Source organism: Leguminivora glycinivorella, chromosome 12 (genome assembly GCF_023078275.1).
Source record: "Leguminivora glycinivorella isolate SPB_JAAS2020 chromosome 12, LegGlyc_1.1, whole genome shotgun sequence".
Lineage (NCBI taxonomy): Eukaryota > Metazoa > Arthropoda > Insecta > Lepidoptera > Tortricidae > Leguminivora > Leguminivora glycinivorella.
Window position 1 is genome coordinate 9322799 of NC_062982.1, and position 24073 is coordinate 9346871.

General features: G+C 37.3%; 2 protein-coding genes across 4 annotated transcripts in view; both read right to left on the reverse strand.

Annotated features, from left to right (window-relative positions):
• Positions 1–1862: 1862 nt before the first annotated feature.
• Positions 1863–20383, reverse strand: LOC125231549 (peptide methionine sulfoxide reductase). The gene is made up of 5 exons (XM_048137006.1): positions 20207–20383; positions 15602–15762; positions 7739–7859; positions 4687–4820; positions 1863–3033 (listed from the first exon to the last, which is right to left on the reverse strand). The coding sequence occupies exons 1-5, from the start codon at positions 20252–20254 to the stop codon at positions 2799–2801; spliced, it is 699 nt and encodes a 232-aa protein (XP_047992963.1). The 5' UTR covers positions 20255–20383; the 3' UTR covers positions 1863–2798.
• The window catches only part of LOC125231548 (protein phosphatase 1 regulatory subunit 16A), a 69357-nt gene continuing 65651 nt past the window's right edge, over positions 20368–24073 (reverse strand). For all 3 annotated transcript variants that reach the window (XM_048137004.1, XM_048137003.1, XM_048137005.1), the window contains one exon: positions 20368–20496. In XM_048137004.1, the coding sequence (XP_047992961.1) occupies positions 20397–20496 (100 nt within the window). In that variant the 3' untranslated portion in view covers positions 20368–20396. The remainder of the gene's footprint in view (positions 20497–24073) is intronic.

Here is a 24073-nt window from a genome sequence, read left to right on the forward strand (position 1 = left end):
AATGAGGGCTAATTTCGAGTAACCGATCAGTGTGACTTTTGAATTTAGATATGGAATTAGAAACGTAACCGGGAAAAAATTCTTCAAATACGGGAGAACCCAGGAGGCTAAGGGAATACTTGTCTACTATTTTGATATTGGGGGCCAGAACGTCAAATTTTGGTTTAAAATCAGTGAACGTATAAGAAGGCTTATAATATATATTAGTATAATTATGTAGTGTGACATGCGAAGGGATGAAAATCATGTGAAGAGAAAGGTATTACGAATGAATGTTGAAGGAAGTAACGGGAGAGGAAAACCGAGGAAAGTTGGATGGACTGTGGGAAAGATGATATGAAACGGAAACAAGTGAATGATGAGATGACGGGTGATAGAGAGGCATGGAAGAGAAGGACAGCTGCGCCGACCCCAAATGACTGGGATAAGGGCAGGTGAATGAAGTGACTGTGCATGAATACCTACCAACTTTTAAACACGAAACATAATTCAATTGCTCTCAAAGCTGCGGAATTATTGCAGTAGCATATAGGTGAAAAACTTAAGAAAGTCACCTATTGTATGTGTGAGTGACGTGTTCGAATAGAGAACACATATTTAAAATTAGTAACACAAACAAAACAAACGCCTATTCGAACACGTCACTCCCACATACAACAGGTGACTTTCTTAAGTTTTTCACCTATATACGGAGGAACTCTGATATTTGAAATACTCTAAAGTACCTACTTACTTCTTTAAAAATAAATAAAACAAACAACTGGGAAAATATAATTATATTACGAATACACTAAAATATAATGAGATTGAGACATGATGATAACATTTATACCTAAACTAAACTAAAATAAAACAAAACAATACTGGAAGTCAACTTTGACAAACTAAAACACTTTTACATAAAGATGTACGTAAAATGAGGAAAACTACTAAGAAATTAGAATGTAGGTAAAAAAATCTTAAAATGCAATTAATTGTTGTGGTTTTTCTCACTTTCCTGTGCGGCTAAGCTAAGTGCGGAATAATTCAAATGACGACGTTCAGAGTTCTTAAAAAATATTAACAGACGTCGATATCGGGTAAGCAACAGTGGTGTCACAAGGGAGCAAAACGCTATAATCTCGAACGAAGCGAAGATTTCTAAAATAGAATCCTGACCTAGGAATATCTAAAATTACGTAGCTGAAAGGTTTTTGACATTTCATAAACTTAGTGAAGTCAGCGACTGTTTCAAAAATTGATGAACGGTCGTCAGTTCAATTATTTCGCAATACAATGTTATATCACGTTAAAAAAATGCAATGTATTAAAAAAAAATCCAGTTTTTGGATAAAACAGGGATTATCCAGGACAGTAACAGCGAGGAAATTTGAAGTCCCTCGGGTTAGTAACTATTTTGGTGACAGAACTTTAAAGAAAAGAATTCCGTACTTTTTAAATAGTCTGCCCGAGAATATTAGGCATGAGCCAAATAAGAAAAAATTTAAAAACGCATTAAAACTGTACCTCTTGCAAACACTTAAATGACAGTTACAAACGTGTAAATGTCATTTAAGTGTTTAAATATGTAATTAATATTGTTTAAATTATAAGTACATACATAAGTAGTTTAATCTACATATCTGCTAAATAGAGACTCATACCTGCAGACAAACTGTAGATGCAGTTTTGCAGGGATATGTTTTAATTATAAGTCCTATACTGTAACTAATAATAATAACAATAAATAAAAATAAAAAATCCACTCTTTATGCTGTAACGTAACGTCAAATTGTACGATTTCAAAGATAAAATATTGATATCTGTCCTAAAAATCATCTTTCGCTTTTAACAACAAATTTAAAATAACCTACAGCGCCTCGACAATATAACCCCATTTAGATAGATCTATCAGCAACGACTGGTCCATACAAGCCGATTCCCACCGGCTTGCCTAAAATTTATTAATAGTAAAGTACATAATTTTAAGGTAGGTTTCTTTTTGCTCAGTGTTGTCTAGCAGAAATTTTCACCAGCAGCTACTGAGATCTATAGAAGTTATAAGTGACAACTGCGGACTGCCGACTTGCCGAGGCACTTTGTCCAGCATTAGCCTATGTGGCTATAGCTCTATGTTTCAGAAGAAAGCAGCTGAGAAAATACGTACGAGGTCCAAGCTTAATTATAAATAAGTGCTCATGAAAACAAAATAAGTTACCTACGTACTCTATTTTGTTCAAGATACCGAAGATTTGTACACAGATAGGCCGATTTATCCAACTCAGATTTAGTGTTGTCTTGTGGAAAAAGACTTCAGGAATCTATTAAAATAAGTATATATTTTTTAATAAGAGCCTAACAGGTCCCGTATATGGCTTAACTATTTTGGGCCATCATATAAACACACATATTAGTTTATTTAAGAAAAAGGAAATGCGTTTTCAGTATAATACGCGGGACTTTGTCGAATGACCCCATAGCAGATATACTCAACAACTTTATCGTGACGCGGTGAGACTTAAATCGAACGGAGGCGGTATCTATCGGTTGGATGCGACATCTCAGGCCCTGATCTAAGGGAAGCTAGCCGGGGCCCTTTTCCAAGAGGGGCGCCAAATTCGAACTTCGTTAAGTCCTGGGGCGCCACATTTGACATTTTTAGAGTTTTTAGTTTTTGCCTCTCTCGAAAAAAGTCTAGAACTGGTATTGCGACGTCTACGACGTTACTCTCAATAGTCTCAATAAAGACCTCGAATATATAACGGAACAAATAATAAATCCTCAGCTGCTTCCTACATCCAAAACTCATAAAAATCCCGCTAGCAAGCCAGCCCGCCGCCCTCATTCCTGTCAATCTCCGTCCTCACATACTCGGCCTGCTTCTCACTGAGGCCTAGTCGCGCCAGTTCAGCCTCAAACTGGGCCTTACCGCCCACACCTACGAGGTAGCCGTTGAGCCGGGCCGCGAGGTGCGAGGTCTGGAGTTTAGCGGAGTCCAGGCCGAGGCTGCGGCAGAGGTCCTTGTGACCTTGGAGCCGGTATTTTTGGTGGTAGCTGGAAAAGATTGTGGAAGTTATTTAATTAGTTAGTTTCGTTTGCGATGTATGATATTTTGAAAAGGTGACATTTAGAGTTGTACTATTTATTGTGGAACAAAGTTTAAGATTTGGTGTTTCAATGTTTCCTTTCTTGGGCTTCAAGATTTACCTACTAAGCTTTTAGTATTAGTAGTACCTAATGACTTTATCGTGTACAAAAGGTGGACATAGAAATAATTTACAGTATTAGATGTACAAAGGCGAACTTATCCTTAGAAGAGATTTCTTACAGATAATCTAATAAGTGAAAGGAAAATCCGAGTAAGAAGGTAAGAAAGAAGGTAAGTTTATTGGAAATATCTTTGATAATTTAATGTATAAATTCTCCGCCCAAATAGGATAACAAAATACCAGCGCAACGCCTGATAATTTATTCAATGCAAATACCTCTATATGATCTGAATCTAGTCGCAATAACATTCGTCCCAATGATTGCTTCTAATAATAAACCAACCACAAAAATCTAAGGATAAATTAATCAAAGAATACTAACAAAGAGATGTCATATCAATGCAAAGGTCAAACTATTCTTTATAGAGTAGGTAGGTACGTGTTGGATTTCACCCTGACACGAAAAATTCGCATTATATATTCTGTTGCTATGCCGACACTGCGTGCTAATATTACGAGGACAAGGCGAATTGACTTCAATTACTTATTAGACTATGAATATAACCATTCTCGCATAAATGGAAATGTCAAGTCAATAACAAATTGCGATCATTTGTTATGAATTGACGGAAAACCAAAAATATGGATTCGTTTATAGTTTTTATTTTATTTTTAGTCTAATATCTATGTTGCAGGTACCTATGTGTCACTTAACCCTTCTGATGTCGCCTGTCAATTTTTATTATTGAAAAAGTGACCTTGACATTTAAAATAATAGATTAAAATTCCCACGCACTGATCAGTGCTTAGACATACGAAAGGTTAAGAGCTATGCAGCCTAGAAGAACAGAAATATAGGTAGAAGTCTGGTAAAACTACGAGTTGTAAACTCTCTCTGCCTATTGCAAACAACACTCTCCGCCGCTTAGGATTAGGATTCAATTCTCGACTACATAGCCTGGAGCATCGTCGGAAGGTTGCCAGCTTATCGGTATTTTACTGAATATATTTCGGAGAGTGCGCTGACGAACTGTACAACCTTGTTCCTCCGTCCCCAATTCACCACAGGACCACCAGACAATCGGCAATGCGGCATCGCTTCACCGTTAGTTTTCCAAAAATACGCACTTAGGCGTTTCGCTTCAATATTTATTTTGCGAACCGCCAAGGAGTGGAATGCCCTGCCTGAGTCTGTGTTTCCGCATGAGTACAATCCAGGTCTCTTTAAAGCAAGAATAAATAGGTATTTCATAGGTAAGCGTGCTCCACCGTAGACCGCATCATCACTTGCCATCAGGTGTGATCGTGGTCAAACGTCTACCTATTCATACTAAAAAAAAAGGATACCGCTATTAACGACATGTGTGGAGGATGCCTTGCCCTTGCACATCATGAAACCATAATGCCAATGCCTTTTTTTAGTGCCGAACTTGACGCCTCGGTTTCTTCATATTGAAGCAATTAGATTCATGAATCTTTTTAATCGAGAGGTACTTACTCTTCAGCTGGGTAGAACATGGACGCCGGTGCTATCTCAGTGCGTAGCTGGCCGAACCGTGTTGTCATCTCCTTGTAAGACGCCTCGGCCGCTTCACGCTGCTCCTCGTCGTGGTATAGGATCATGGATTGGTACTGAAATTGAGAGATCAGAATGTCAGCTTTGAGGCTACGTATCTACAGTGAAATGTAAAAAAAGGGTAAGTGCCTATACGTTGTACTTTTGGCTGTTGAAAAAAGTGTAAACAAACCCAAGCTGTCAAATTTGAGGGTCGTTTATTAGATAACGTTTGGTTTCTGATTTTTTTTCCTTATTTAAATATAATTGAGCTCACTACTATTTTCCATTTCATTCCACTAACATGTAAAATAGTTTAATTTGACGAAACATATACACCTTCATAAATACTAACATATCTTCATTACGTTTAATGAATATTATTCTTTTCTTCTGTGAATCATCTACCAAAAAGTGTCGAGGGTTAAAAATCAGACAAGAGAGGTACCTAATTACCTAGATTTAGATTTAGATTTTATTTATTTCTTGATGAAAATTACATGTTATTTTAACTTAAAAATAGCACCAATTCACAAAAAGATCGTCACAACATAATAATAAGAAAATAATTGATACAAACAATAATAATCATCAAATTAAAAAGTAAACCAATAATAATATGTCATAATAAAGCAATAAAATAAAAAATAAAATTATACTGTTAAAGTACTTATATCAAAATACTCTCGTTGTTTTAGATTAAGAGAATTTATATTATACTCGTAGTGTTTCGCTCTCAATCTTTGCCTTTCAATAACCCACAAAGTAAACAAAACATCACCAATAAACAAGATAATATGCAACAAATAAAAATTATTTATAGTCAACTATGAATAGTAAACGACTGATTATATTTAAAATGTCCAGTTTTATGAGGAGATATTTCCAGACTGGAACTCCTACGTGCAATCTTTTCTTGCCCGTACAATGTCAATGTCACCTAGACCTATGTCAAAAAAAAAAAAATGTCAATGTCACCTAGGAGTAGGTATTCTAGGTTGTAAAAAATAATAGCTGACGTAAACATATTTTTGAACTATAACTCTACATTATTTTTGTAAAAAGCGGTTTATTTTGTGCAGAAGCAAAGAAAATGACGGGTTGGAACCGTCGCCTGATCTTAAAACCATAAAAAAAAAAGATAGTACTCCCATCTTGAAAAACGACCAGCCATTTACAACCCTGCTTACAGTTTCGGGTGTCCAAGGGTAACGATAAATACCTACGATGATCACTTAACATCGCAATAAGTGATTTCGACTGGATTTTCCTCATGTGTAGGTACCTAACTAAAATGCCTTTATCCTGTTTATGTAGGTATGCATGTAATGCCGGTTTTGGACTTTTTAAGTTATTTATTTAGTCTAAAGTCCAAAATTGTAAGTAATATTACCTGTTCGGATAAAACAAGTCTTACAAAAAAAACATGTAACAAATGGATTTTGATAAAACGCCCCTCCAGGCTCAGTTGATTGGCAAGTCTTGATTTTTAACCCCCGACGCAAAAACGATGGGGTGTTATAAGTTTGACGTGTCTTGTCTGTCTGTGAGTGTGTCTGTCTATGGCATCGTAGCTCCCGAACGAATGAACCGATTTTGATTTAGTTTTGTTTTGTATGAAAGCTGAATTAGTCGGGAGTGTTCTTAGCCATGTTTCATGAAAATCGGTCCACTATGTCGAGGATTTTTTTTTAATTTAAATTTTGTTGTTAGGTTATAGTAAGACTGAGCAGTACTTCCCGGCCTACCTACGCTCTAAGTTGTGTAGTAAGTACCTACTAGCCGCCCCTTTCTCATTCATCATCGTCATGTCTACAATCCGCCTTTTAATATTTTTCCCCTCACTAGCTCGGAAACACGTGTTTTGTCCTTTAATACCAGCGGCTAAAAACGCATTTTATCCACTAGTGGGTAAAGTAATTTGACCTTGAATAAAGTCAAATTAACTGCTTTAAAATTGATAAAAGTAGGTGAATCTAGTAATAAAGATGATTTACCACCTGTGGAACTACTGGAAGCAGTGATAAATGCATTTTTTGCGTTGTAGTTTTCTCGCTTTAGTAAGGGGAAAAGTTTTGTGTTGCACTCGGGTGCAAATGTATTATACTTCTCGTGTGTTAAAAAACTCGCAAGTTCAGGATTCTATTCTCGAACCACTCGCTTCGCTCGTGGTTCAACTATAGGATCCTTTCACTTGCTCGTTTTTCAATTTCACACTCGGCGTTAAAATACAACTTTGCCCCCTTGTATAACAAATAACTATTGCCGTTCTATTAGACCCTGACCTACTTAGCCTTACAGAAAATCCACCAAGGATTGAAAGCTTTCACATTATTGCAGATTCGTATTAATATGTAGACGGTCAACCAAATCTTAGCACTAAAAATAGCGCGTAGCCTATAGAAAATATTAATATAGGTTATTAATATTTTCTATAGGAATTAAATCTTCGCTCCTACATTTTCAATATTTATGTGTGTTATGGCTCGTCCATGATTCCACTGGTTTTGGAAGGCACGCGTTTCATGAAGACAATTTGCCGGTGAGCCCTACATTTTTCAAATTTGCCGCCTTTTTTTAGTGCCAAGATTTGGTTGACCATCATAGTTTAGTTCATAAAATAGATGTTGAGAGACCATTGCTTCGCTTCAAAGACTGCGCCAAGAGGGACATGGCAGCCTTTCAAATCGACTACCAAAACTGGGAGAAGCTTGCGGAGAAGCGGACGGAGTGGCGAAAGTGCGTTGGAGATGGTCGCAAGTTCGTCGATGAGACCAGGTTTGCGGCACTTGCTGACAAAAGGGAAAGAAGACATGGTGGAAACGTCGCAATCGGTTGCAAGCTTCCCTTGTCAGCTATGTGGCAAAATATGTCGCTCTCGCATAGGTCTCTTTAGTCATCAAAAGCGATATCTCTCGGACATTGCACCACAAATCGTCTGAAGTAGACGCTAAGGCCAATAGTAGTAGTATATCTTAGTTTAGTTCTATAATACCTGTCTCTTTAGCTTGGTGGTTAGTCCGTACTCGTGGTTGGCCCAGAACATGTCGAGAAGCTCTTCAAAAGTGACGGATTTGGGGTCGAAGTCTAGCTCGATCACCTCTGTATGGTCGCCGCTGTAATATACAATAATAATGTGTTGAGTCATTTATTTTTCATAAAAATACGCGTACAGTCAGCTGCAGAGAAAAGTAGAACCCCCTGCATACAAATTTGTAGGCAAGGGGGTTTGTAGGTACTTTTCATTCCAGCTGACTGTACCTACATTACATGATCTATTTATTTATTTTTCTTATTCCACCTCCCGTGGCCGACACCCTGATAATAAATAGGTTCATTGTATCGCCACCAAATTGTCATTTCGTCACTAATTTAAAAAAAACTTGTATCTGCGTCTGTCAATTAAATGAAAATTGTAGTAAGTATGTATGGAATGCATATAGACTTACTGCGTTTCAACTTTGAGGAGCAGCGTGATACGAGATTTTTTTCAAAGTAGTGACGATTTGTAGATATATTAAACGTAGGCGTAGGTGAAATTATAGTTCAAGCAATTTATAGGAAGTGGGTCGAATTTCGTTTTTTAAAACTTGACCCAAACATAAGATAAATACTTATCTTACTTTTAAGTAAAATTTTCCAAGTTCAAGTTTGCAATACATTTTTAAAGACGTTGCTAAGTACTAGTGGCGGCTAGTGAAAATTTCTGCTAGGCAACACTGAGCAAAAATAAACATACCTTAAATTTAAATTAGGTAGTAATCAATTTTAGGCAAGCCGGTGGGAATCGGCTTGTATGGACCAGCCGCTGCTGGTAAGTACCTAATCGATTTTCAAAAAGCGGAGAGACTATTACCATCAGTTATTTTATTTAGAAAGCTACCTGAAGCTATCAAGGAAGGCATACTTATAGTTGCGATAAAGAAACCAATTGAACTGTTGCTGTTGAAGATCTTGAGCATAAAATATATGTGTGACTGATCTTAGTGATCCTTTAACAGTTTAATGACTTTATGGTTAAATATATGAAAGAGCTTAGTAGTCACGTTTAGACACCATCACAATTTACCGTGACACGGAATTGAATATGGTTGTCACGATCATAAACATTAAAGAAGCGATTTATCTTCACGTGTTACCGTTTTTCTTACAATATATAGAGGTATATATATATATATATTTTACAGTTGCTGAAAAACTTCTACCATTAGGTAATTACTTATTATGTTGCATGAATGCCCTTATAGCTGATCATAAAACAAATGAGTAAGTAGGTACCTAATTATGAATTTGAAATAGGTAAAAAGGAATGCATGAAATGACAGAGACTGTTATGGTCCTCACTTGTTCACTCTACACTAGGTATCTTATACAGTATAGGTAGCATAGGTTTAGTAGGTTAGGTATCCATACTAAACTTTTCTCACTTTTCTTATCTTACTAATATTATGAATGGGAAAGTGTGTGTGTCTGTTTGCTTGGCCGTCTTTCAGGGCAAAACGGAGCGACGAATTGACGTGATTTTTTAAGTGGAGATAGTTGAAGGGATGGAGAGTGACATAGGCTACTTTTTGTCTCTTTCTAACCCCCCACTTCCGTAAATTGGGAGAGTGGAAGTTTGTATGGAGCATTCCGCAATTTCGGTCTTTGTAATCTTATCTTGGTATGTCTAGTTATTTTCAAGCTAAAATGTAGGTATCTACATATATTCCGAGGTGTCTGATCTGGGGGGTTACCATGACGTACCTACTAAAGAAGTTCAGTTTAGGTTGAGAGAATGGGACACAGCTATAGCAGTTACATAGCTCCGTCCCTCTCTCTCAACATAAACTGAACGGCTTTAGCACGTCATGGTAACCCCCCTGATTAATAAACTACTCATTTTAACTATCAACTAGGCAAAACAAGAGCGGCAGTGATTAATAACCTAATTTAATCATATGGGAACATACAAACATTACCAATTATTAATATGTAATTTGTAAGTTAATATAAATTAACGGAAATTTAAATCAGTTCCTGCTAAAGCATTACCACATTTATGTGTATAACTAGGATGTGCACACGCAATAATCATCATCGTATTCAAAATGGCGATTAAAACCAGCCAGTATAAGTCTGGCCTTCCATATAATATCATAGATTATATCATAAATTAAATATAACAAGATCATACCACCCCATACATTAAAATGCGACCGCCTACGAACGCGCTTACACTCCACCACACATAGATGGCGCCACAAAAAATGCCTTGTTGCCACAGATTATTTGTAGATTGGCATTAAGTGTCAATTCCGAGCCGTAAATCTATGTCAAAAGTGACACTTAACGCCATCTACAAGTATAATCGAAAGCTACAAGACATTTTTTTTGTGGCGCCATCTATGTGTGGTGGAGTGTAAGCGCGGTCTTAGGCGGTCGCATTTTAATGTATGGGATGGTATGATCTTGTTATATTTAATTTATGATTATATAGACCATCTTTTACAGTGGCTATGCTCAAATTACGCGTACATTTTTTGTGCATTATGCCTATTGCCTACCGGTGTCTTGGCCTTGCAAGGTAACCTTGGTTTGAACACCGAATTTTAATCGCCTCCATACTGGTTTATCTTCGATCTAACATGTCTGTGTGACTTGATAATAAAACAATGATTTGCAGAATGTGCCACGCGGCCATCGCACATTTGCACGTGATCACTATTTATTGATAGTACTATCACTATTTATTGATGATACGATTTGATACAGTCGTTTTGGAAACATGACATTAAGGGCCGGTTGCATCAAACCGACTGTCACCGTTAAAGCACTCGTTAAATTTTATTGTATGGGAAGTTCCATAGACGTCTGCTGCGTGACGATGATGTATCTGTCAAATGTGGTTGATGCAAGTGGCCCTAAGGCACAGATGTCATTATACATATTTTGACAATAAGAATCCGCGAGAAAAGTTTTTAAAACTACTAAGGGCCACTTGCACCAACGAAAATGGAGGGTTAACCCACTATTTTATATGGAATTTGACAGATGACAGCCCACTAACCCTGAGTTAAGTGGTTGGTGCATGTGGGCCTAGTAAAATTATTTCTCGACGAGTCTTTAAAAAATCGATTATAGCTAATGATCGATAGTAAACTAAGTATTTGATGCTATAACATAACTTTACGATGAGTAATCCCATTCATATCTGCGTTACGCTACGTCAACGTAACTACGCTTACACGTTTACGCAATTGTTTACAATTGATACGATATAACTTTTTAAAGAAATATACCACTGAGTTCATTCTTTAGAATATTATCTTTCATATATAACATACTAGCTTTTGCTCGCGGCTTCGCTCGCGTTAAATTTGAAAATTTAGGAAAGTAGGGGGTTAGAAAGAGACAAAAAGTAGCCTATGTCACTCTTCATCTCTTCAACTATCTGCACTTAAAAAATCACGTCAATTCGTCGCTCCGTTTTACCGTGAAAGACGGACAAACAAACAGACACACACACTTTCCCATTTATAATATTCAGTCATAGGGCAGGAACCATCAGAGTTGTGCCATTCTCGAGATATTCTCGTGAAGAACATTTTCCATACAAACGGGAGAATGCTCTCGGGAAGAGCTAAATAAACTCTGGGAACCATCAAGAACTCTTGTGTGAGTTGTGTCCTACTTACATACTTACTTTGTTCAAACACTGTATGCAAAAAAGAGTATCGCTCCTCCGCTATATGTACATACCTACTTACTTTTATTTCAAGTGAATTTTTATATAAACAAACGAGTTAATATACTATTATAAAGAGCTTGTCTTTACTAAGTAACGTTCTCATTATGATTACTATAGACATACTTATAGAGAAATATTGTCATACCTACCGTTGCTATTTTAGGCGCGACCACGTAAACGCTAAAGAAATAAGATTGGCACATTTCTCTTATTGAAAGTGAAATCCTTTAGATATACATAGCCCACTGACCTATGAATAGTAATTAAACTAATTTGAATCTGTTGCTAGGCTTCAAATGACTGGAGAAATTTTATTATAATAGTTATTTACAAATATTCACCTTTTATCTAAATATACAGCGTCATATTTAATCTTTTAAATGCCGTTAAATTATTTAATCTTTAGACACTGCGTTATACTACTGACACACCATGACTTGGTATTTTAATTAATAAGCCCTAACAGATAAATAGTTTATCTTAATCTAAATACCATCAATTAGATATCAGGAATAATTATTGTGGACCAGGGGACCGATTTTTGAGTCTCACGGCTTTCGAATTCAGAAAATTGTCACTGAAAATAGTAGGCAATTCACCGTTTTCAACCGGTATTTTAGTGAAAGTGAGACTTAAAAATCGGCCCCCAGCAGTCCAGCAACCAGCCACTGCAATATCATAATTTAGGTTCCTTTCAACCCCTTAATAGCCAAGATTGGCAGTGGCAAGTTGAGCAGTTTCAGGTACTTGCGTACCCTTTTTATATAGGCGTGAATTCTTGTATACGTAAATATGTGTGTCGATTTATTTAATATCAAGTCACTTTTCCTAAAACTGCAATCCAATATGAATCCCAAAAGTAACTCATATTTATGGTTGAAATTTTGTTGGCACTTAAGCACATAAGGAAAAGGGCTAAACTTTGCAGTGCAGTCAACCCCAAAACCTGCATCTTTAGACTTTTAAAGACATATCAAATATAATTTGGATCTTGCACACGATTGTATTTAATCGTTCCATTTACGGTGTCTACGTTCCATTTTGCGTATAAGATGGCATGCGTAAATGCATTACTCCACGAAAAAAAAGGATCATGTCCCCAACACTGAAGTACTTCGTCGCTGCAAGATGCCTGGCATGGAGGCGCTATTGATGAAGGGTCAGCTAATGTGGTGTGGGCATATTCTACTCCCAGCTATCAGCTGGTAAACGGAAACAAGGTGGGCAGCACCTTACAAGGACGTGCTTAAACACCATCTAACTGCCTGCAGAATACCACCTGAAAAATGGGAGGAGTATGCTTCTCAGCGACCAGAATGGCGCTCTCGTATTAAAAGCAGCGTCATGGACTGAAGACGCTCGTCTCATTGAGCTTGATGCGAAGCGTCAGCTGACAGCTACGAAAATCCCGGCCGAAACCCTCCTATAATTATACGTAGGTACAATGATTCTGGACAACTTTACTGCCCCACCTGCGACAGAGTCTTCAAGACCAAGTTCGGCTTTGCAAACCATATCTGAGCACACGCTCGTAATTAGTTAGGGTCGCCGTTGCCGACTACAGCATGGATAGCTATAATTTAATCGTAAACGAGCTTGCATCATCAACGTTTTAAAGTAGTAAGAAATTACTTAATTACTGAATAAATCTGTTAGTAATCCATTCGTTGGTTTTCCAGAAGTCCGTTTCATAACACTTTCTACGCCGTAGACGAGTATCGATCCCTTTCCTCGGAGAACCTTGAACTCTATTGTACTGCGCTAGCTTCAGTTAAGAGGTAAACCTATATTTGCTGCCAGTTGATACTTAATGGTATGCAAATAACAGACCCATAGCGTTGATCCCTATATTTTCTAAAGTTTTCGAAAGAGTCATATATATAAATCTATACGATTACTTGGAAAAATATAATATTTTATGTGACCAACAAAAAGGATTTAGGAGGAATAAAACAATAAATATGGCGATTTTTGAACTTATTGAAATAATTGTAAGAAATGTAGATACAAGAACACCGATATGTGCAATATACACAGACATGACCAAAGCATTTGATCACGTGGATCACGAACTATTGCTTCACAAGCTTAACGCTTATGGTATAAGAGGCAATGTATTGAACTTGATTAAATCCTATCTGACGAATAGAGTGCAATATACCGAAATAAGTCGTATTTGTATAAAACGAAGATTTGACTATAAATACAGTTCAGATCCTCGAGTAGTAAGGTACGGCGTCCCACAAGGCAGCGTATTAGGGCCTTTACTGTTCCTGATTTACATTAACGACCTGCCAAAAGCCACACCCCACCCCATGATACTTTTTGCTGACGACAGTACCGCTATAATAAAATGTAATGATAGAAGTAGTTATGAAAATGATATAAATAACGCACTTAAAGGTATTGTAACATGGCTTGATAGCAATAATCTAATTATCAATTTAAGTAAGACAAATATTATGCATTTCTACCAAAAGATTACACCGGACTGCCTAAACATAAACTACAGAGGTATTGAGATAAACTACGTCAATGAATGTAAATTTTTGGGTATCATAATGGACAGTAACTTGAAATGGCAAGCTCAAAGTCTAGAGATTTGTAAAAAAATTAACAAGGCAGCGTTCGCACTTCGCAACCTATCCAAACTTGTAAATCGTAAAGCCCTAATAAGTGCTTATTACGGATTAGTCGACTCCGTATTAAGATATGGAGTCATTTTCTGGGGCATCTCTACTTATACCTATGATGTATTTAAAGCACAAAAAGCATGTATTCGTGCTATGGAAAATTTAAATATTGATGAAAGCTGTGTGCCTGCATTTAATTCACTAAAAATATTGACATTTCCTTCACTGTATATTCTAGAAATGGCCCTATTTGTTAAAAATAATCTGAATCGGTTTACACTGGTGTCTCATGGACGACAGCGTGCTGTGCGGCCGCAACACACTTACAAACTGCGAATTCCAGCTGGTAACACCGCTCTCTTTAACAAGAGCGTGCTAAAGATGGCCACTATCATTTATAATCGACTGCCGAATGACATCCTACAGCTAAATGCTAAACTATTTAAGAGAGAACTAATTAAATTATTGCTACAAAAATGTTATTATTCGATTAAAGACTATATAAATGACCAAATGCTATAAATAATGAACTTGTATTTTTTTTTCTTTATTCATTTCTTATATTAATTGCACTTAAAGTCGACATCTGTAATTGAATTAAATTTTCAATAATTATTTGTCATTTTTTTTTGCAGTGAAAATACTAAGTGTAATACTTTGTGTGTAATAGTTTATCAATTTGTATAGTTATGAAAATTATGTGATTATTTGGTTTAATAATTTTATAATTATGTTATCAGCACTGTTAACTGGGTGTGATTTATGCTGTATATAAATTGCTACTCTATAGTTAAGCTGCACGCTGCATGCAATCAAAAAATTTGTATACCTGCACTCGCGGGTAAAACATAGAGAAACAACATGTACTGTTACCACCTAAAAAATGTACCTATGTTTTCACAAATAAAGAGATTCTGATTCTGATTCTGAAATAATATTTACTTACTCGAAAAATGTTTATGATAGGCACATGCCAAAATCATACGTTATAATAATAGGTACGAGTTATCGTTTTATTATTTGCTATGTCATTTATTCTTGCTATACTTAAATACTTATTACGCATAACAAAGAATATCAAGCTAAGCCTTCGAATAATTTGTATTTTTATGATTGTTTATAAACCAATAAGCGCTATAATTAAATTGCACTTTGACAATGAGCTGCTTTGCTAATGATAACTCATAATCTTTAGGATTACGATGGCTCTGCAATGACGTAAGTATTTAGAAGATTCTTACTATTTATTACTGTCTACTTCATAATTTTACACTGTACATTACTTCATAATGCACATGAATATGGGGTAAGCAGACACTTTTATCACCAATACCTTGTGCAACGAAGACGAGAAACAAAAAATCTAAGTTATTGTTCCTCTGTTTTCTCAAAACCTCAAAGCTGTCAGATGCACATGAGCAAGGCTCGTCCGTATCTTTGACTCGGTCCTTGCGTACGAGACCTGTGCACGTCTTCACCACAATAAAAAACTTACAGGCTTCTGTAGTGTGGGTTCTTGGTGGTGCCGCCAGAGTATCCTACTCTGGTCCGGATGACGCCCGGTGTGGCTCCGAACAGTGAGTCGTTGGACCAGAAACATCCCATACCGAATGTGGCTTTCTTGGTCGGGATGTCGACATCGTGCAGGAGAGTGGCCTGTGGACAACATACGTAAATTATTAGAGGGAGAAACCTTTAGAAAAATATCTTCTGTCGTTATGGTAGACATACCTATACCTACACGTTACTTAAATAATCGAACCAGTAGCAAGAACATATTCCATCTAGGTATTCCTTTATTTTTCGGACCTATCATGAACAAAGCATACAACTCTTTGGAGCCACAGAGTTTCGTTACATGTGTTCCATATTTCTCTTATTAAGTAATTTGAAGAATTTTGTTTGTTAAAAAGTCACCTAAAAAGATTTCACGGAGTACACATTGACCTGTAAGGATCCTAAAGTTTACAAACTTTCCTACTTACCTACTGCTTTCTACGTACCATATCTCTCGATCAAAAAAAGGTAAGCTACGTACGTTAGTTAGATACTTATGGTTTGTTAGAACAATCTTTATGGAGTGGATTCTCAACGAATGTAAGTTTCACGTCATCTTACTTGTTCCAATAGACGTAGTAACCTTTCAAGCACATAACTGAACTCGACTAATACAGCGCAGTAGTCATAGATGCACCCATTACCAGGGACCCGTTATCAGGCGAGTCAAGAGGCCATTACGAAATAAGATGATCCTTTAAAAGCTCACCCAGATCATGGTCGGGTTATCTTATCGGCCCCCTCGTTAAGTCGATATTTCTATTGTTCGTTCTCTTGCGCAGTATGAAGACACGTGGCCCGCTCGCGGGTGATAAAGTGATAAAGAAAGAGCGTTGTCACGATTTTTTATCTACGTTCTTCTTATATTTTATTGTTATTGGTTCGGGTGACAGTTTCCGTGTTTAGTCCAGACTGGGCCAGCTAAACATCAAAATCCGTGGTTTCTAAACAGGGAGACTCGATATGTCCGGTACGTTGTCTTAGAAATATACCTAAAGCTTGGCAAAAAAGAGAGAGATCTACTTATTTGCCAGATTCTACAGACCTGGAATTGACATGTTCACAATCATCGTTACATTAAAGCTACAATCGATCACGATCATCATTCATGTTACTACGAAAACCCCAAATAATGGTAGTCCTTGGAACGGTTAGAATTATCAACAATCATTTTTAGATGGGATAAATTTAATGACAGAGACGATAGCGATTAAGTTTTCTGAAAAATCGAAGAAGAATATAATTACCTATGACAGATAGCAACACATGCAGGATCAATATTGAGTGAAATCAATTAGGGGCTTCAGACAAACGGCGTCGTTCAATAGATTGATTGTCTCTACAACTTCTATTTCGGTCTCATAAAAGCGACAACTGTCTTGAGAAACCAATTTAAACTAATAACGCCAACACGTGCCCAGAATCGAATCAATGATCGATCGAAATCAATTGGCCATCAGTGGCAATGGAGAACAAAGTGCATAGGCATCTTATTAGGAACGCGGCATTGGACCCTTTGCAGCAATGATGTTTGGTTCAAATCAGATTCTTTCCGTATGGGTTTAAAAATAATATACCTGTAAGGCACTGGTCCCACCGGCTATAAAAACGAACAAAAGATAAGCACTCCGGTGTAAACAAAAGAGACACGGCGATGTTATAGTTACTCGCCCAGAGGTGAGCTATCAAAATCTCCGTGTCTCTTTTATTTGCACGGGAGTGCTTATCTCTTGTTCGTTTTTATAGCCGATAGCTCGTAGCTTACTAGCTCGCGGTCGGACCAGTGCCTAAATCTGACGTCTAGCAGATTCGATTCATGTGATCTAACCTAGATTGAGATAACCCCAAAATGTAGGTCGTTATAAAAAAAATCGAAAAGAAATGGAACACTTAATACAATTTGAGAAAAGCCAGTTACATAAAATGGGAGTTCAAAAAAAAATATGCGTGGAGTCCGTCCGCGCGGAAGACGTGAAACTTCGTAATCATCATCATCCTCCTTGCGTTATCCCGGCATTAGCCACGGCTCATGGAGCCTGGGGTCCGCTTTGACAACTGTTCCCAAGATTTGGCGTAGGCACTAGTTTTTACGAAAGCGACTGCCATCTGACCTTCCAACCCGAAAGGTAAACTAGACCTTATTGGATTAGTCCGGTTTCCTCACGATGTTTTCCTTCACCGAACAGCGACTGGCAAACATCAAATGACATTTAGCACATACATTCCGAAAAACTCATTGGTGCGAGCCGGGGTTCGAACCCGCGACCTCCGTAACGAAAGTCGCACGTACTTACCGCAAGGCTATCAGCGTTTTTTTTTTACGTGAAACTTCGTAATGTAGAAATAAAAATAGGTACGGGTATTTCAAAATTCAACACTGAGCGTTAAACATTTAACGCTGTCAGTGATCGTTAAACGATTAACGTTTAACGCTGTCCGTTAAGTCGCAATAGAAGTTTCACTTCGAAAATTGTTATATATACGAGTAACATACTGAACAATATAGACAATTCGACTGTGAGTCTTATCGCCACGACCCTTGAAAGTGTGTCGACCGTGGTCAAGTGGAGAGTTCATCGTGCCCGAACAAAAAATAAGTTCAGTAGGTACACTAGGTACATTTAACACCATAAGCATGTAAGTAGGTACCGTTGGGTGAATAAATCATCTTTCACTTATGAACATCATGTAACATTGGCCTAAAAGTGGCAGTTTTTTAATATAGTGATGACTAAAACCCATTTATTTAACAACTCACCTAATGCTACATGGTTCATTTCGATATTAAATCATGCTTTTAACGTGTTTTAACCTGCTTATGCATAAATTTGTTTTTTATCATGCAGAAACGTCTGCGAGCGATATTACATATTTTTAAATTAAAGGAAAACTGGAAAAATTCACACCTCCGGCAGGACTCGAACCTGCGACCTCTAGCCTTGCCCCGTCGCCCGTTGCCCGGTCGGTTGGCTTGGTCTGGTCTGGTCTTGGCGGGGCCCCGGCAAGGCCTGAGGTCGCAGGTTCGAGTCCTGCCGGAGGTGTGAATTTTTTCTGCTTATGCATTTTGCCAATATTTGCTGTTCAAGGATACCTAAGTCCCAATCTAATGCTTAGTAGGTTATTTTCCTGTTGATATAGTACACCAATCGATAATATGTCGTAGGCTGTAGGTACCGTATCAAATAAATAAAAAATCTTTAAAATTGCCATCAAGTGTAACATTATTATTAATATGATTGATAGGCAATTATGCTTTCACTTTCCCTTCAGTCTGACAACCGGTCCCTAGTTGTATCTAACGTGAAAGTATTTATAGATTTTTAAAACAAAAATAGGATGACAATGACAATATTGGAAATGTATTAAAAATTGGCAAGTGTTTGTTACGTCTCTCATCTGTTGTGGCAGCCTATGCCAACAAGTTCAAAAACCGATGTTTCCAGGGAATCGTACTTTTGCTTCGAACACTAATTAATAGAAGATTAAATTTACTTAAAAACCTAACAATTTTAGACACTACGCGCGAAATTTTATGCTGAATGATCAGTCCAATCGCGCACGTTTACTAATACTTAACTATGTTTGTTGGACATAACAGTTCATTATTTCTTGACAACTGGTAGTTTCATTTTTGGTCACAAAATTTCTAACCATTTGATAATTCAAACTCTCGATAAATCGTAGTATTTTCGTCGGTCCTTCGAGTTTCGAATTAAAGAGAGTCGACTGTAGAATAATAAAGTATGTTGCAAGAAAAACCTTAAAATAATAAAATAAATACAAATAATATTACCTGTAAGTATCTAGAAAACATGTTCGTTTATTTGATATTGTTAATGAAAAAATGAAGAATATTAAAATGGGATAATTTTGGGCTCCAATCTAGGTAGGTCAAATCCGAGAAAAATGAAATGACAGCCCTTTGCGGCCGTGGCGCAGCATCTTTCTGATGCAATAATATCGGTTGTCCTGCAACTGCAACCTGCTTGCGACTCTACCAGGTTAATGACTATGGTGTGTGACAGTAGGGATAGGGTACCTAATATCACCTATATGATTGTTCAAGTTTACGTGGCATGAAACATTGCATTATTAAAATAAAGAAGTGGCAAAAATTTGGTAATACAATCTTATGAAAGCCAACCTGGCTGGAAAAAACAGACATTTAATTTTACGGAATATTTTTAAAAGAATAGTAAATTATTTTTAAAGACTATCGAAAAAAAAATAACGACAAGCACTGTCTTAATATTCTCAATTTGAATCCATATCACATTAGTGTCCATGGTGTTCCTTTAATCGGAACTAATATTAAGTCTTAGAACAAATTAAATTATTCTCATTTGAAAATATTTTAATTTGTATTTTTAAGTAGTAACACTACTATTATACTATAAACATTAAATAAATGTCATATACGCTGGTTCGATTCCAGCTCGGAACACTTGGAGGCCTTGGTCACTTTTTCTTTGTATATGACATTTATTTAATGCTAATATTAAGTCGTCTCTAAAAATTAAAAAGAAAATTCCAAAAAACTCACGTTCACCGGCGGCTTCATATTGCAGAAGTTCCTAATAATTCTCAGCATACAAAATTTCTCCGAACGCAAAAGCGGTTGCGTGTGTTTGTTGTCGACTGATCGCGTGTCGGCGGAGTCGGGGCGTGGAGTGGCCGGCGACCGTGTCGTGAGGCGTCTCGGCTAGCACTGAGTCTTGTGTCGTGTGTGGACACTACACGAGACACAGCCACGATTTCCTGCTGCAGACACAGCAGTAGCGTGTCACACGGTGTCGGATCCGAAACGCGGCTTCGTGCCGAAAAAGTTTGTATCTAAAAGGAAAACAAGTTATTGCTCTCTTTGCATTGGCAAGTTCTGAAGCTTGTCGAATGGGAATACGCGAGACATCTACCTTGTCTTTCACGCGTACTTTGTGTAGTAGGTATGTAGACCCTTTCCGACAGTGCTCTGCCTGTCGACGTACTGTCGCTGAAAATACATAATATATACGGGTCTATTCTGCGGCAATGGTCGGGCTGTCGACGACGTAGTGTCAGCGAATGGGTTAATACTCTATTGAAGAAAGATGAGGCTAAACCATTTCTTACGGCGGCGTGCTTAACATAAGCCTATGGCTTTAACAAAGGTTTAGGCACAAAAAAACAATGATAGCGTCATAATAAATGCTCACTATTTTGGAATATTAAGATTCTACAAGATTGCGTATGCACGTATACCTCTCCGGATAAATTAAATTCTTGACATAACTCAAACTGCAATGACTTTTCATGCACGTGACTTTTGCCGTCAAAACGTTCCATTTTTATAAAAAAAAAAACTTACTTTTTGGCTAACACGCATTTTGTCTTAAATTTGCGAGTAAAGTGATCGCGTACGCAGTAGGAAAACGTCACAAACACGCTTCGTTGCCACATGTGTGCATGACACGATTCGGCGCCACGCCTGCCGTAACCTTGCCCCCCGTGACGGCCGCCGTCTGCGCGGGCGCAGCGCCGGCGTGACGTCGCAGCGGGTAAAATAATAATGATCTGCACCTGAATTATCCCACTTCTGATGCTCAGAATTTAATTTTGATGACAGATTTGGGTTCTACAGATTTTTTGAGGCTATAGGCTCGAAGGTTTGGTGGAAACACGAGGAATTTCAGTTTCATATATAATAATGCCGAAATATAATTGTTACGTTAACGTATTAATTTATTATTATTAACGTGTTATTTTTTTATTTTTATTTAATTAAATTAAACTACATATACACTTTTTAACTAGGTAGCATGACGTAGCTTTTGTGAAATTTTGTTCGTCGTTTTGACGTGTCCCCAAGTGTTCGATTACGTACCTTCCAATTATCAGTTGAGCATTAGGTGCCACGAAAATTACTGTGTGAATTATTATCGGTGGACCTATTAAATCCTTACTTAAAAAATACTTGTTGCTACGGGTTTTTGAGTTGATTAAAGATTTTGTTGTAGAAGTTTTAGAATTATATAGAAAAATAAATTAACTTAATTGAGTTTTTTACCTAGTCTTTTAACCTGTATTATTTTAACAACCGGGAAGTAGATAATTCTTGAAATTTAATTTAGTCCGTCGCCTTGACGTGTCAAAGTTGCAAATGTTAGTTTCATAGATAACATGAACTTATCACTCGAGTATGATAAATTGTAGGTACCATATGGCATGGACCTAAGACAGGAATTCAGCTGTTTGAACTGTTTCTTAAATTCATAATGCACTGATTTAAACTTTCACGATTATTACACATACTAAAAATTGTTAACGAGACTAAATTGGTTATACCTATAGCCAAGTTTCAAGGAGAATACTCATAAGTGAGAGTCTCTTCGAGAGTCCCTGGCCAGTTTTTAATCTTAGATATATACGATTAAGTCCCGTTTACAATTTTAATTTGAGGGATAGAGATTTGCACTCATTCCCTACCACAGGCCAACAAAGGACCCTGATTAAGGTGTAGCCATTTATTTAATTTCAGAGCAGTTTGGCATGTGCGCTGCCAAGAATCTTATATACCATGGATATTGCGTGCCGAACATTACGTTGAAGCCAGAAAATTTGACCTTGAATTACGTCACGCCGGTCTTGCATCTCTTTCTTTAGGGTGTCCATGATTAAGCATACATTAGGGATATCCCGCGGAATTTGACGTATTACGTTTATACGACTGATTAATTTTGTAACTTATTAAATTCAAATCCGATCAATCGTTTTATCACGAAAGTGAACATCCATCCTCACAAACTCAAAAAGTAAGGTACATTAGGGCAATTCCGAAAGTCGTCTAATTAGGAAAGTCGCATAGAAATCACCATTATTTCCGTCATATCAAGATTACCCTTTCGGAATTATCTGAACATTTCTGTCATTCGGAATTACTCTAATGCACCTTACTAATTTGTCAACCGCCAATAAGGTCCATTTCTATACCACTCTGCAGTTACTTTGCCTTACGCCACAAAATACGGTACAGTTTTTACCAGTGGTAAACTACTGGGATTTTTTTTTCAGAACCGTTCCAGAATAAGAGCGTGGTGAGTGTTGCAACACGAGGCTTAAAATATAACTTTTCTTTTACTGACACCTGTATTTATTAAAAAATGTTTCAGTCACTTTAAACTATCACAATAATATTTTGGTAGTAACTACTGGGAAAACTAATCCCAGTAGCTATCAACCCCCGGTGTGGTAATTAACAATGTGGGGAAAATCCCAGTAGTTAGGACAGGTAAAAACTTGGTGGTAACTAGTGGGAATAGCCACAAAAATATAAGGGAAGTATTTGTCAATGGGGAAATAATGAAATACTAGGACGTTTTAAAACAGTATCTTTATTTTTAAGCGCCGCCCCAAATCTCAAGGAAGGTGGTTCTCAATTCGTACGTATTTCAATTCTCTTCGCATGTATATATATCACAGACCAACCCCTATAGACATCTATTACAAGACGACTCGCGGTGGCCAGCCTTCCTAGTATTTGCACTGATATAAGCGCGGGCGCTCGCCGTGCCCGATCAGTATCGACCAAGTAACAGACCCGAAAGCAGCGCGTGTTTTTCGCACAAAAAAATTGGAAAAGGGTATTTTGATGCCTTAAAGATGTCCACCTGTAGTGTGAAATGATGTGGAAAGGTAACAAGAAGCTCAAATTTAAAAACAGACGGCATTACATTCCACAAATAAGTCATATTTATAATTTATTCAGAGCCGGCATAGGTCAACTTACATTGGCCACTTACGCGTCAGTAGAGGGACAGTCATACTTCTGTCCCTTTTCATCTGGCGCGACTGCCCGCCGTCCTTGAAACGGCCAATCACAGCGCGCTTAACACATTCCCCGCCCGCTCCTCGCACCCCAAACACTGGTGACTCGTATCGCGAACCAAATATACAAGACTGCCACTCTATAGGAGGTTCTCTGTGATATATATATATATATATATATATATATATATATATATATATATGTATCTCAATTTAATGTTTATGCCACGATATCTCCGTCGTTACTGGACCGATTTTTAAAATTTCTTTCTGTGTCATAATCTTCAGGCTTAAAGTGCAAATCTGCAAATTGTCGAACGCTCTGAAACATTTCCTTTTATCGGTACAATCGACAGCCAACGCTGCCTCCTTCCTTCATCTTTTGGAACACTGAAAAGTTTAATATTATTCATGTTAATTGTAAAGACATAAACAATAAAGTTGGTATTATTATACTGTGATATGAACTATGAACATAGAAACCGTACCAAGTTGATAGATTTAGCTCCATTCAATAAGAGTAAATACCATGCAAGAAAAAAGATTGGTCACCCTAGTCGTAAAACCACACATAGCATTATTTTTCTTATCGTTCTAAACCTATTCGTGG

Excerpts from the sequence above, each read along its gene's own strand:
- LOC125231549 (XM_048137006.1), bottom strand. The coding sequence starts at position 20,254 with ATGCTGAGAATTATTAGGAACTTCTGCAATATGAAGCCGCCGGTGAAC. Across the intron at positions 15,763-20,206 it reads ATATGAAGCCGCCGGTGAAC|GCCACTCTCCTGCACGATGT; the intron begins GTGAGTTTTTTG and ends TGTTGTCCACAG. Across the intron at positions 7,860-15,601 it reads AACCCACACTACAGAAGCCT|CGGCGACCATACAGAGGTGA; the intron begins GTAAGTTTTTTA and ends TGTATATTACAG.